Genomic DNA, 15,502 nt, shown 5'->3' with positions numbered 1-15,502 from the left:
GAACCATGATATCATTTGAACTTCTCAGTTCGACTCAATCTTGGAATCACTGCCTGAGCAGAAGGGGACTTAACGGTATTGCGGAGCATTGTTCCGCTGATAATGCCAGATCAACGGTTCATGTTAGCTGGAAGTGTCTTTGCAGTAGATGTCTCTCTACTGCAGTAGAGTCCCATTCAGCTCCCTCTGCATGATTAGGGTGACACGGTAGCACAGTGGTGAGCACTGCTGCCTCACAGCACCAGGGACCCGGGTTCAATTCCGGCTTCGGGTGACTGTGTGAAGTTTGCACTTTCCCCCCCTGTCTGTGTGGGTTTCCTCCGGGTGCTCCGGTTTCCTCCCCCAGACCAAAGATGTGCAGGTCAGGTGGATTGGCCGTGCTAAATTACCCCTTAGTGTCCAAAAATGTTAGGTGGGGTTACGGGAAAGGATCGGGGCATGGGCCTAGCTAGGGCGCTCTTTCCAAGTGTTGGTGCAGACTTGATGGGCCGAATGGCCTCCTTCTGCACTATTGAGATTCTATGATTATTGCTGGGTAGCTGCACCTTTACTGATAAATGATTTTCCATGGATGTAAGCAACTGTTTCTGTGCAATTTACACAAATTATTTGTTGAGAGAAGATTGCTTGCTGTCAATTCTAAGGAATAATTTTCTTTCTACCATCATTACCTTTGTGCAAGAAAGCAACAAGAAAGCCACGGTGACCAAAATTAGTTGTGGGGAGAAGAAAACAAATGTTTCTGTCTTTCAGTGAAGTTGCAAAAGGTGACTGTTGAAAAAATTCAAGCAAAGCTAATCGCTGAAGAGGATCCTTGGTCACAAGTCAGCTTAAATCGATGCATTATAGTTGCTGCAGCAATCGTGGTTTTCAGCATGGGTGTTCAGCTGATTGTGGGTAAGCACTATCACTGGATGATCATTTTTGAACTGTGAAGCCTCTACGTGTATATGGTAGTTCAGCTTCTTCCTGCTGGAAAAGGTTTACAGAGACATAGATGACGTGGCACGAAAGATGATAATTGTACGTTAATTGTAATAATATTCTTTATTAGTGTCACAAGTAGGCTTACTTTAACACTGCAATGAAGTTACTGTAAAAATCCCCATGTTGCCACACTCTGGCACCTGTTCGGGTACACTGAGGAAGAATTCAGAATGTCCAATTCACCTAACAAGCATGTCATTCAGGACTTGTGGGAGGAACCCGGAGCACCCAGAGGAAACCCACGCAGACACGGAGAGAACGTGCAGACTCTGCACAGACAGTGAGCCAAGCCGGGAATCGAACACGGGTCCCTTCGCTCTGTAGCAACAGTGCTAACCACTGTGCTACCACGCCGCCCTGTCTTTGCTTGTGCGCAGGGGGTGGGCATTATCTGAGATTTCATTTGTGCTCCTCTCAATTTGAACTGTGTGTGACTGTGGTGCAAAAGTGTTGATCTTCCACGCAATGACAAACCAGAGTTGTTGGTTCAAATCCCATCAGCGTCTGAATTTAGATGTGGTTAGAAGTAAATCAGTAATGGCTTCATTCATTGTCCCTCAGTTTGTTTCATTGATTCACCATTTTTCTCACAAAGGTGTAAACTTGAACTGTGTTGTTGGGTTTGGAGGTGCATGTTTGTTAATGTGTATCTCTGTAAATAAATACTTATGGAAGTGAGCAAAGGTTGGCTACATTCTGTCCTTCAGCACCTGGCAAACAGAACACAAATAACACAGGAGAAGTCATTCTCAATAGGCGATATTTACAATCTGTATTAGTACTTAGATGAAGAGACCGAGAGTAATACTTTCAAATTCGCTAACACACCCAGAGGGGAGTAAAATCTCCAATCATTGTGTATTTTCAAGTTTGGGATAGTCAGATGTTGAACTCTGAGGAAATTAAGGGTTTTGTGGGTTGGGCAGGAAAGTGAAGCTGAGGCACTGGACAGCCATGATCATGTTGGATGGTGGAGCAGGCCTCAGGGGCCTTGTGTTCTCCCCCTGTTCCTATTCCTCATGTTCTTAGCAACAGGACGATATATAACAGGTTTAGGGTTGTGAAAAGCAGATTTAGGATAGCAAAGTATTTGTTTACATGAGCGGTGATCAACAATGGGAACAAGTGGTAGGATTCATATTTTAGGCCAGAACACGGATCTGTTTGAGGTACAGTGGATCCCTGTAATAGGAGCCAGAAAGGCTGCTATTCTGAAAGGATCTAATCAAATGGGCTAGAAGACCTATCAAAATCCTAATGAGCTGGAAGAGATCTCCTGGCCGAAAAAGGTTCCCCCACACTATTGTGATACCTAGTGAACCGCAATTAATACTTTCAGCACCCATAAGACCATAAACATAGGAGCAGAATTAGGCCACTCGGCCCATCAAGTCTGCTCCGCCATTCAATCATGGCTGATATTTTTCTCATCCCCATTCCCGTGTCTTTTCCCCATAACCCCTGATCCCCTTATTAATCAAGAACCTATCTATCTCTTTCCTAAAGAAACTCCATGATTTGGCCTCCATGGCCTTCTGCAGCAAACAGTTCCACAGATTCACCACCCTCTGGTTGAAGAAATTCCTCCTCATCTCTGTTTTAAAGGATCGTCCCTTTAGTCTGAGATTGTGCCCTCTAGTTCTAGTTTTTCCTGCTAGTGGAAACATCCTCTCCACATCTACTCTATCCAGGCCTCGCGGTATTCTGTACGTTTCAATAAGATCCCTCCTCATCCTTCTAAACTCCAACGAGTACAGACCCAGAGTCCTCAACCGTTCCTCATACCACAAGCACTTCATTCCAGGGATCACTCCACCTAAAACCAGTCGGACCACTTGGGAGTAGGGTTGCCAACTCAGAGTGATACTAGCCCATGAGATTTTTTTTCTCTGACCATGATGAGGTCATCAATCGACATTTGACCTCACATTTCCAAGCCCGTATGTACACAGTAAAGCCATTAGGCGGGATTCTCCAGTAGCCGGCGCCGAAATCGCGTTCAGCTGGAGAATCCCCGTTTGTGCCGAAATTGGGGGCGTGCCACTTTTGCGATGCTCCGCCCCCTCAAAAACAACGTACACAAAGAGTACGCCGCACGCCGTCGAGATGGCCTCAGGACGTCACCTGAGGCCCTCCCACGATGCTCCGCCCCCGGTGGGCCGAGTTCCTGATGGTGTGGAACACTTATCCTTTGTTTTCGTGAACCCAGCGTGGCGGCTGCGGACTGAGTCCAGCGCCGCTACGGTCGGGAGTGGGGGGGGGGAGCCATTCCCTTGGAGGGGGGCCTTCGTTGAGGGCTGGGGAGACTAGTGGGGGGTGGTTCATGGGTGTTCAGGCTGGTTAAAAGGGGGCAGTTTGTGGCAGGCTGGGTCTACACGCAGCCAGCGCCATGTTGCACGGCACGGCCGCCATAGGCCAGTGGCATGCGCATGCGGGTGATATGCCATCAATAAACACATGACGAGTAATGACCGTAACTGAGGCTTTAATACACTAAACAGCAAGCCTCCTGGCCTCTGGTCCCGAACTGGGTCGGAGGCGGAGACTAGCCACCTTTATACATGAGTCTGAGGGGAGGAGCCACAGGCGGTGCCAGCCGGGACAAGCCCAGGCATGTACAACACAACACAATGCAATACAGTGGTTTACCACATTCGCCCCCTGTTTAAAAAGAAGAGTCCGGCGGGGGTGAAGTGGTCTTAAAGGTCAAGTCTGTCGGGGGCCTTGACCTTCCGCCTCAGTCCCAGCTGTGGTGTGGGCACCGGTGTCGAGACCTGCGCGTCCGGGAGCATGTTGTACTCTTCTTCACCCAGTTGTTGAGCCGGTGAAGGGGGGGGGGGGGGGGGGGGTGTATGGGCGGAGGTGGTGGTGATGGTCGCCAGTGGGCCTGCAGGTGCTAGTTCGTGAGGTAGGTGGGCAGGGGTGGGGGGGAGACGGTGTAGGTCGGGGGTGGTGGTGGTGTTGCTGGGGAACCTGCAGGTGCCAAATCCCAGAGGGAGACTGTGTCCTGCCGCCCGTCATGATGTGCCACGTAGGCATATTGTGGGTTGGCATGGAGGAGCAGGACCTTCTCGACGAGGGGGTCAGATTTATGGCTCCTCGCATGCTTCCGAAGAAGGATGGGCCCTGGGACTCCAGCCATGACGGGAGCTAAACCCCGGAGGTGGATTTCCTGGGGAAAGCAAACATACGCTCGTGAGGAGTCTCGTTGGTGGCTGTACACAGGAGCGACCGGATGGACTGGAGCGCATCGAGGAGGACCTCCTGCTAGCGGGAGACTAGGAGACTTCTAGACCGTAGGGCCAGGAGCTGCGGCCTTCCAGACCGTCGCGTTCTCCCTCTCCACCTATCCGTTTCCCCGGGGGTTGTAGCTGGTCGCCCTGCTGGAGGCGATGCCCTTGCTGAGCAGGAACTGACGCAACCCGTCGCTCATGAAGGAGGATCTCCGATCACTATGGATGTAGGCGGGGAACCCAAACAGGGTGAAAAGACTTTGCAGGGCCTTGATGATGGTGGCAGAGGTCATGTCAGGGCACGGGATGGCAAAGGGGAATCTTGAGTACTCGTCAACAATGTTGAGGAAGTACACGTTACGGTCAGTGGAGGGGAGGGGCCCTTTGAAATCGATGCTGAGGTGCTCAAAGGGGCGAGTGGCCTTTACCAGGTGTGCTCTGTACGGCCGATAGAAGTGCGGCTTGCACTCCGCGCAGACCTGGCAATCCCTGGTCACGGACCTGACCTCGATGGAGTAGGGCAGGTTGCGAGCCTTGATGAAGTGAAAAAAACGGGTGACACCCGGGTGACAGAGGTCATTGTGGAGGGCCCGGAGTTGGTCTACTTGTGTGCTGGCACATGTACCGCGGGATAGGGCATCTGGGGGCTCATTGAGCTTCCCAGGTCGATACAAGATACCATAGTTGTGGGTGGAATTCTCGATCTTGCCCCGCTGTGTGTTATTGAACATGAAGGCAACCAACCTTTGGTCAGTGAGGAGAGTGAATCGCCTGCCGGCCAGGTAATGCCTCCCAATGTCGCACAGTTCTATGATGGCTTGGGCTTCCTTTTCGACGGAGGAGTGTCGAATTTCGGAGGCATGGAGGGTACGGGAGAAGAAAGCCACGGGCCAGCCCGCTTGGTTGTGGGTAGCGGCCAGAGCAAGGTCCAACGCATCGCTCTCCACCTGGAATGGGATGGACTTGTCCACAGCGTGCATCGCGGCTTTGGCAATATCTGCCTTGATGCGATTGAAGGCCAGTCAGGCCTCAGTCGTCAGGGGAAAAATGGTGGATTTGATAAGTGGGCGGGCCTTGTCCGCATAATTGGGGACCCACTGGGCATAGTACAAGAAGAACCCCAGGCATCTCTTCTGGGCCTTGGGGCATGCGGTCGGGGTCGGGCCCTAGGACTCCGTGTTCCATCACGTAGCTGAGGATGGCTAGGCGGGTTGTGCGGAAAACACATTTTTCTTTATTATAGGTGAGGTTCAGGAGTTTAACAGTGTGGAGGAAGTGCCGGAGGTTTTCGTCATGGTCCTGCTGGTGATGGCCGCAGATGGTGACATTGTCTAAGTTTGAGAAAGTGGCCCGCAGCCCGTACTGGTCAACCATTCGGTCCATTTCTCGTTGGAAGACCGAGACCCCATTGGTGAAGCTGAAGGGGACCCTGAGGCAGTGGTAGAGGCGGCCATCTGCCTCGAAGGCAGTGTATTGGCGGTCCTCTGGGCGGATAGGGAGATGGTGGTACGTGGACTTCAAGTCAACTGTGGAGAAGACTCGATACTGCGCAATCTGGTTGACCATGTCAGATATGCGGGGGAGGGGGTACACGCCAAGCTGCGTGTACCGGTTGATGGTCTGACTGTAATCGATGACCATCCGGTGCTTCTCCCCAGTCTTGACGACCACCACTTGGGCTCTCCAGGGGCTGGTATAGCCTCAATGATCCCTCTCGCAGGAGTCGCTGGACCTCCGACCTGATAAAGGCCCTGTCCCGGGCACTGTATCGTCTGCTCCTAGTAGCAATGGGCTTACAGTCCGGGGTGAGATTTGCGAAGAGCGAGGGTGGGGCGACCTTAAGGGTCACGAGGCTACAGACGGTGAGGGGGGGCAGGGGTTCACCGAACATTAAGGTAAGGCTTTGGAGGTGGCACTGGAAGTCGAACCCCAGTAAAAGGCAGTGCAAAGATGGGGAAGGACATAGAGTTTGATGTTAGCGTTCTCTACGCCTTGTACAGTAAGGGTCGCGACACAGTACCCCTGGATTTCTACTGCATGGGATCCAGAAGCCAGGGAAATTTCTGGGTCGCGGGTAGGATGGGGAGGGAGCAGCGCCTTACCGTATCTGGGTGTATGAAGCTGTCTGTGCTCCCGGAGTCGAAAAGATCCGGACGGTCATCATAGACTTCGCGAGGTGCTGCAGCCGGGACTGGTCGAGTGTGATGGACGCGAGCTTCGGAAGGCGGTTGGTAGGCCGGTCGGAGGTAGCGGCGGCCAGCGTACGGTCGGGTGAGCCGGGCTCCCGGGAGGCTGCGGAGTGGTCCCAAGATGGCGGCCCCCATGAGTCGCGCGTGGCGTGAGGCATTGGCGATGGCATCCAAGATGGCGGCCCCCATGTCGCGTGTGGCGGGTGGCAGCGGCGATGGCGTCCAAGATGGTGGCCCCTGTGGGTCGCGCGTGGCAGCTGGAGGATGCGTTAAAGATGGCGGCCCACATGGATTGCACGTGGCGGCCGAAATTGAAGATGGCTGCGAAAATGGCGGCACCCAAGGTCGCACATGGCGGGTGGCGCGGCAGCTGGGGGCGGCCCCGACAGGCAGCAGGCAGTGCTGCTGGGCCTAGAGGTTTTAGGGGGAGATCGGGCCTGGCAGGCTTTTGCAAAGTGTCCCTTCCTCCCACACCCATTGCAAGTTGCGTTCCATGCGGGGCAGCTTTGTCTGGGGTGATTACCCTGGTCGCAAAAGTAGCACCTCGGGCCTCCGGCGTTGGCGGCCCGCTGCGCGGCGCAGGCTTGCTTCGCACCCGGGTCGGATGGTGGCGGCGCCCAAGAGGTCCACGAGGGTGCCACGCGGTCGGAGGTGTAGGCCTCCATGTTCTGGGAGGCCACCTCCAGTGAGTTGAAGAGTTGCACTGTCTCTGGGAGGCCAAGTGTATCCTCTTCTAGTAATCGCTGGCGGATATAGTTTGATTTCATGCACGCGACATAAGCGTCCCTGATCAGCAGCTCCGCGTGTTGGGTAGCCGATATCGCCCGGCAATCGCAGTTCCGGCAGAGCATACATGCAAAGCACGCAGGAATTCTACAAGTGATTCCCCAGGGCGTTGCCACCTCGTGGCAAGGAGGTGCCTAGCATACACCTCGTTAACAAACTTCACGTATTGTCCCTTCAGCAGCATTATTGCCTCCGCATACGAGGGGGCGTCCCTGATGAGGAGAAAGACTCGTGGGCTCACCCGTGCGTGGAGGATCTGCTTCTTCTGGAGGTCTGTGAAGTCTTCGGTGAAGGATCCGAGGTACGCTTCGAAACAGTTTAGCCAGTGCTCAAATGTTTGTGTGGCATCGGCTGCCTGTGGGTCCAGCTCCAGGCGATCAGGCTTGAGTGATGGAGTTCATCTTAGAATTTTAGTGTATTAAATTGATATGCCATCAATAAACACATGACGAGTGATGAACGTAACTGAGGCTTTAATACACTAAACAGCACGCCTCCTGGCCTGTGGTCCCGAACTGGGTCAGAGGCGGAGACTAACCACCTTTATACATGAGCCCGAGGGGAGGAGCCACAGGCGGAGCCAGCCGCGACAAGCCCAGGCATGTACAATACAACACAATGCAATACAGTGGTTTACCACACCAGGAATTCTCTGGCCGTATCCTCAGGTAAAGCTGCACGGCTTTACGCTGTGCGGCTGCTAGCCCCCCACCAGAGGCATAAAGCGCCTCTGTTCCCACTCCAGCGTCAGCACTTAGTGTGCAAATCGGAGAATCCAGCCCATTATTTCTTGTTTTGGTTTGAGACTCTGAGGCAATTCTCTCGGCGGAAAGGTTTCTAAGTTTGGCTTTTAGGCCTTCTTAATCAATGCAATTTACCTAGACCAGCAATAAAGCCCAGCCCTCAGCTTCTCGAGACTCTCCTTTCAGCCAGGATTCAGGGAGCTGCCAGAACTTTCTCGGCTGGATTAGACTGAGGAATATGAATGTTTCAGGCCGGCAGAGAACAGTCGAAAGTTCAGACAGCTGCCTTTAATCGCTCGCTCCGTTACCTTCTGGATGGGCTGGCTCCTTTGTTCTTGTGGTGGTATGCATTAGGGGTATTACGGTACGCTGTGATGCTGAGAGGCTATTGGTGGATAGACGCCGGGTCCCGATTGGATCAGCCGCCTACTGGCTCCACCCAGTAAGGCGGAGTATAAGAGCCCGGGTTCTCCCAGCAGCCGCATTCTGTAATTGGGCTGCTGGGGAACAAGTCTGCGTAATAAAGCCATTGATTGACTCCTTCTCATCTCGTCTCGTGAGTGATTGATTGTGCTACAATGTATTATGCAGACTTTAAAGAACATGGAGCTCTGAATCACTCCGGAGTGTCTGCGAATCAGCTCCCAGGCGGCAAATTCAGCGGCCACTTTTAAACACTGGTTAGCGTGTTTTGAAGGATACCTCCGAACGGCCACCAGAAAATGCAGGTCCTGCATTCCAGGGTGAGCCCGGAAATCTACACTCCCATAGAGGACGCGGACCATTACCAGGCGGTGCTCGCCATTCTGAGAAGAATCTACGTACGGCCCGTCAACCAGGTCTACGCACGCCACCAGCTCGTGACGAGACGGCAAATCCCCGGGGAATTGCTGGACTAATTCTACAGTGCGCTGTTAATACTGGGGAGAAATTGCAACTGCCCACCGGTTTCGGCTAATGAACATACGGAGCTATTGATTCGGGATGCTTTCGTGGCAGGTATGCTTTCGTCCCAAATTCGCTAACGATTGCTGGAAAGAGACGCACTAGGCCTCAAGGAGGCATGGACCCTCGCTGCCTCACTCGATGTGGCATCGCCGAACGCCCGTGCCTACGTCCCCGACCACGCGGCAGCCCTTTGGGCACCGTGGACCCCCGCCGTGACCGAACCCCCGGCACCCCCTGCCCTCCCGCAGGCCTGTGCTGCCAGAGCGCCAGATCACCCGGGGGGGCCCCTCTGCTACTTTTGTGGACAAGCGAAACACCCCCGACTACGCTGCCCGGCCATTCAGCCCTCTGTAAAGGGTGCGGCAAAAAGGGGCACTTTGTAGCAGTGTGCCAGGCCCGGGGGGGTCGCCGCAATCTCCGGGGGAGAACCAGGACCCCAAACTCAACCCCCCCCAACGATCCATGTGCGGCCAACGGGAGCTGCCATCTTGGGTCCCGGGCTCCATGCGGGAGGGATGGGCGCTGCCATTTTGTGCTCCTCTGGCCACGTGCGATCAATGGGCGGTGCCATCTTGTCCACCCCCGACCGTGTGCGACCCGTGGACGCCGCCATCTTGGCTGACGGCTAAGGACCCGGGATGGACGGCCCCACGGGGCCTGAGGAAAACGCCCCGATGCAGCAACAGTGACTGGCTTCGGTGACGCTGGACCAGTCGGGACCCGAACGCTCCAAACGGCAACAACGACGGTACTCATAAATGGGTACGAGACGCCCTGCCTGATTGACTCTGGGAGCACGGAGAGTTTTATACATCCCAATACGGTAAGACGATGTTCCCTTCCGATCCACCTGAGTAATCAAAAGATTTTCCTGGCGGCAGGATCCCATTCTGTAGAGATCAAAGGGTTCTGCATCGCGAACCTCACGGTGCAGGGGAGGGAGTTCAAGAACTACTGGCTTTACGTCCTCCCCACCTCTGCGCTGCCACACTCCTGGGGTTGGATTTTCAGTGCAATCTCCAGAGTTTAACGTTTCAATTCGGCGGCCCTATACCCCCACTCACTATCTGCGGCCTCGCGACCCTCAAGGTCGACCCGCCTTCCCTGTTTGCGAACCTCACCCCGGATTGCAAACCCGTCGCCACTAGGAGCAGACGGTACAGCGCCCAGGACCGAACCTTTATCCAGTCAGAAGTCCAGCGGCTGCTGAGGGAAGGCATAATCCAGGCCAGCAATAGTCCCTGGAGAGCTCAGGTGGTAGTTGTAAAGACCGGGGAGAAGCAGAGGATGGTTGCAGACTATAGTCAAACCATCAATAGGTACACACAGCTGGATGCGTACCCTCTCCTCCGCATATCCGACATGGTCAATCGGATTGCACAGTACAAGGTCTTTTCCATGGTGGACCTTAAGTCCGCCTATCACCAGCTCCCCATCCGCCCGAGCGACCGCAAATACACTGCTTTTGAAGCAGATGGGCAGCTCTACCACTTTTTAAGGGTTCCATTCGGCATCACTAATGGAGTCTCGGTCTTCCAACGGGAGATGGACCGAATGGTTGACCGGTACGGTTTACGGGCCACGTTTCCGTACCTCGATAACGTCACTATCTGCGGCCATGATCAGCAGGACCATGACGCCAACCTCCGCAAATTCCTCCAGACCGCAAACGCCCTGAATCTCACATACAACAGGGAGAACTGCATGTTTAGCACCGACCGTCTAGCCATCCTCGGCTATGTAGTGCGAAATGGAGTTATAGGCCCAGACCCTGAACGCATGCGCCACCTTATGGAGTTCCCCCTCCCTCACTGCTCCAAGGTCCTGAAACGCTGCCTGGGCTTTTTCTCTTATTACGCCCAGTGGGTCCCCAACTACGTGGGCAAGGTCCGTCCGCTAATTCAGTCCACTGTCTTTCCCCTGTCGACAGAGGCCCGCCAGGCCTTCAGCCGCATCAAAGCGGATATCGCAAAGGCCACGATGCACGCGATCGACGAGTCCCTCCCCATCCAAGTCGAGAGCGACGCGTCCGACGTAGCTCTGGCGGCCACCCTCAACCAAGCGGGCAGACCCGTGGCCTTTTTCTCACGCACCCTCCACGCCTCAGAAATCCTCCACTCCTCAGTGGAAAAGGAGGCCCAGGCCATAGTGGAAGCTGTGCGACATTGGAGGCATTACCTGGCCGGCAGGAGATTCACTCTCCTCACTGACCAACGGTCGGTTGCCTTCATGTTCGATAATGCACAGTGGGGCAAGATCAAGAAGGACAAGATCTTGCGGTGGAAGATAGAACTCTCCACCTATAACTATGAGATCTTGTAACGTCCCGGAAAGCTAAACGAGCCGTCCGATGCCCTATCCCGCGGCACATGTGCCAACGCACAAGTGGACCTTCTCCGAACCCTCCACGAGGACCTCTGCCACCCAGGGGTGACTCGGTTCTATCACTTCGTGAAGACCCGCAACCTGCCCTACTCCATTGATGAGGTCGGAACAGCCACCAGGAACTGCCAAATCTGCGCAGAGTGCAAGCCACTCTTCTATAGGCCAGATAAAGCGCACCTGATAAAGGCTTCCCATCCCTTTGAGCGCCTCAGTCTGGACTTCAAAGGGCCCCTCCCTTCCACCGACCACAACATGTACTCCCTGAACGTGGTTGACGAGTACTCCCGGTTCCCTTTCGCCATCCCCTGCCCCGACATGACCACGGCACGGTCATTAAAGCCCTCTGCACCATCTTTACACTGTTCGGTTTCCCCCCCTAAATGCATAGCGATAGGGGGTCCTCCTTCATGAGCGATGAACTGCGTCAATTCCTGCTCAGCAACGGCATTGCCTTGAGCAGGACGACCAGTTACAACCCCCGGGGTAATGGACAAGTAGAGAGGGAGAACGGAACGGTCTGGAAGACGGTCCTGCTGGCCCTACGGTCCAGAAACCTCCCAGTCTCCCGCTGGCAGGAAGTCCTCCCGGACGCCCTCCACTCCATCCGGTCACTGCTTTGTACACCTCACGAACGCCTCCCAGAGACGACGGTGCCCGAGCCAATGCCTGCATCACCACTGGGGCTGAGACGATCGGGGAGGACAACCAGGGCACCCATTTGACTCATTGAATCCTTATAACAAAGCAAGACATGCCTCTGTAAATAATTCAGTTGCCCAGTAAAAGCGGCATTGTAAATAGTGCTAGTAATTTGATATCGGAACATAGCCGCTGTGTTAGTGGCATCCCAGGTACCGACTCTGTAAACCCCTACCACCATACGGCCCACTACCCCCGCCGGGTTCCTTTTTAACAAGGGGTGAATGTGGTGGTATGCATTAGGGGTATTACGGTACCCTGTGATGCCAAGAGGCTATTGGTGGATAGACGCCGGGTCCCGATTGGATCAGCCGCATACTGGCTCCACCCAGTAAGGCGGAGTATAAGAGTCCGGGTTCTCTCAGCAGCCGCATTCTGTAACTGTGCTGCTGGGGAACAAGTCTGCATAATAAAGCCATCAATTGACTCCTTCTCATCTCGTCTCGTGAGTGATTGATTGTGCTACAGTTCTCTGACTTGTCTCTCTCAGTCTTGAGACAAGGCTCGCTCGTTCTCAGTCTCAGTGCCAGCTGCCAGCAGGAGAAGAACAGGCGAGGCACCAAGCAGTGATATTTGTGAGCATGGTAAGGGTGCCTGACCGCGACATAAACATTCTATGTCATCATGCTCCTCCTGCGTGGGAGTGCTCCCTGCAAATCACCCATCACCATTCAGTTAAATGGAATCTGTGCTTGCTGGTAGTTGATTTATGGGATTCTATCAATTAAAATCTTCCAGATGGCTTTTAAAGCTATTATCAGATGGTGAATCCAGTCATCTCCCAGCCATTCCAACGGGGGTTTGTATCCCTACCTGGGAGAGGCAAAAAGCCAGGTAAAGATCTATGCCAATTAGGTGAAAGAAATCTGGAAAATTCCAGTCCAACCCCTCTTGGTGATCAAAACTAATGTAGGAGATCACTCCAGCCCAGAATTCCTTGCAGTACCTACTGTTTCGTAAAGTGGCGATGACCACACAAACTAGTATCAGGTCCAATGTTTGCTTGAAGGAATTCAGCTAAAGCCGTGATGGAACATCCTCATAACTCTTTTACTGAGGGAAGATATGTTGATTCACATTTTGATTAATTTCTTTGGAATTTATTGACAAATTCCACAATTTGGGTGAAATCAACTTTGGTGCTACCAATGATTTCTTGCAATAAGAGCTGTGTGTGTTGGCTTCTGAACATTGGACTCCAAAGGGTTTAATGTCCGTTGCAATAAATTGACATAACTTTAAAGATGTTAGTCCATTTCTTAATAAGTTGAATTGGGGTCAGGAAGGGAAATCTATACTGGGTTATATGAAGCAGTTGGCATAAAAATGCACGTGTAAAAAGTAGTTTTTAAAGAGAAAATAATGGCTGAAAAGGTGGAAATGATAATCCTGTAAATTGAACATTGCATTTAGAACTCAATATAAGGTACAGATTGCTGATAGCACGGTTGTCTCACACAGATTATTTTAACAGGTGTCTTTGAAGTAGACGACGTATCGGTGTACTCCGACATTGATCTTCTTGATGCCGAAGATTTGAAATTGGTAAGAATGCTCCTTTAAAACGATACTGCATATTTCTAAAAAATAATCTTGAAAGGTTCTATAACATTCTACCTTTCCTAAAAAGGCAAAGCTCATGTTTTAATTGTTCTGAATTCATTAACAGATATGCCAACCAGACAATCCAATATTTTTCACTTATTGACATGTTATAGTTGACTGTATTTTTAAAGGAAAATTGTAGGATTCTTTTTAACTGACATCGATTATAGTTTCGCTGTCAGCTTCTTTGACTCTAGACATGTAATTGTTGCCATCAATACTGCCTGCTAATCCGCTGGGGGGATTGGAGGGATTATGGGGATCCGAGAGGAATTTGGCCGGTTTTGAATATGGGTAAAAGCGAAGTCTTTCCGATTCAAGCAAGGGGACAGGAGAGGAGATTGAGGGAGATGCCACTTAAAGTGGTGGGAGGGAGCTTTCGGTATTTGGGCATCCAGGTGGCGCGGGAATGGGAAGAGCTGCACAAACTGAATCTGGTTCGGTTGGTGGAGCAGATGAAGAGGGACTTTAGAAGGTGCGATATGCGCCCGTTGTCACTGGCGGAGAGGGTGCAGACAGTGAAGATGACAGTTCTCCGGACATTTTTGTTTATATTTCAAAGCCTGCCTATTTTTATCCCCAAGGCTTTCTTTAAGAGGGTGAATGCGATGGTTTCTGGGTTTGTGTGGGTGAATAAAACCCTGCGGGTAAAGAAGGTGCTGCTGGAGCGGGGTCGAGGGGGGGTGGGTGGAGTCGGTGTGGGAGCGGGTGGAAGCGGCCTCATGTAGGGGCACAAGTTTAGGGGCACTGTTAACGGCGCCTCTACCGTTCTCACCGGCTCGGTACTCCACAAGCCCGGTAGTAGTGTTTGCCTTGATGGTGTGGGGGTCAGTGTCGGAAGCATATGGGGGTGGAGGGGGCGTCGTATGGGCACCAATTTGTGGCAACCACCCGTTTGCGCCGGGGGAGCTGGATGGGGGGTTTCGGGGTGGCAGTGAGCTGGGACCGAGCGGTTTGGGGACTTGCTTATCGATGGGGGCTTTCCGTGTTTGGAGGAATTGGAGGAGGAGTTCGAGCTGCTGGTGGAAATGGGTTCCGCTACTTGCAGGTGAGGGGCTTTGTGCGGAGGCAGGTCTTAACCTTTGTGCATCTGCCGCCCCAGGGGATACAGGACAAGGTAATGTCGCAAACGTGAGTGAGGGAGAGGAAGGTCTCGGAAATTTATAAAGAGCTCATGGAATGGGAGGGAGCCCTGGTGAAGCAAAAGAGGGAGGAACAACTGGGCAGGGAATTAGAGGTGGGTTTGTGGGAGGATGCCCTGAGTAGAGTCAACACATCTCATCGTGTGCCAGGCTTAGCCTGATACAATTCAAGGTGGTTCATAGGGCACATATGACTGTGGCCTGGATGAGCAGGGTCTTTGAGGGAGTGAAGGACAGGTGTGAGCAGTGTGCGAGTGGCCTCCCAAATCATGTCCATATGTTTTGGGCATGTCCGAGGCTTAGGGGATTTTGGCAGGGATTTGCCAATATCATGTCAAAGGTATTGAAGGTGCGGATGGTTCAGAGTCCAGAGGTTGTGACTTGTGGTGTGTTGGAAGACCCGGGAGTCCAGGGGGCGAGAGAGGCTGGTGTTTTGGCCTTTGCCTCCCTGGTAGCCCGGAGACGGATGTTATTGGCGTGGAGGGACTCGGAACCCCCAAAATCGTGGGTATGGCTTAGTGACATGGCCGGGTTTCTCAGGCTCGAGAAGATCAAGTTCGCCCTGAGGGGATTGACGTTAGGGTTCGTCCGGAGGTGGCAGCCGTTTATCGACTTCTTTGAGGAAAATTAAGCTGTCAGCAGAGGGGGAGTGGGGGGGAGGAAAGAGGGAGGCATGGGGGGTTGGAGGAGGTGGGAAATAGTTAGTAGGAAAGGGGGATTGGGGAATTGTGTATGTAAGCCACATTGGCTGGGTTTGGTTGTTTGTTGGGTGGGTGTTATTTACT

The 15,502-nt window shown here is 53.0% G+C and overlaps 1 protein-coding gene across 1 annotated transcript in view; it reads left to right on the top strand.

Moving 5' to 3' along the window:
* LOC140395083 (uncharacterized) overlaps nucleotides 1–15,502 on the top strand; it is a 67,053-nt gene that overhangs the window by 44,303 nt on the left and 7,248 nt on the right. The window contains exons 5-6 of the mRNA XM_072482465.1: nucleotides 754–897; nucleotides 13,445–13,515. Of these exons, the coding sequence (XP_072338566.1) occupies nucleotides 754–897; nucleotides 13,445–13,515 (215 nt within the window). The remainder of the gene's footprint in view (nucleotides 1–753; nucleotides 898–13,444; nucleotides 13,516–15,502) is intronic.

The sequence above is a fragment of the Scyliorhinus torazame genome, chromosome 18, assembly GCF_047496885.1.
Source record: "Scyliorhinus torazame isolate Kashiwa2021f chromosome 18, sScyTor2.1, whole genome shotgun sequence".
NCBI classification, from domain to species: domain Eukaryota; kingdom Metazoa; phylum Chordata; class Chondrichthyes; order Carcharhiniformes; family Scyliorhinidae; genus Scyliorhinus; species Scyliorhinus torazame.
This window is presented reverse-complemented; position numbering and strand designations above follow the sequence as displayed.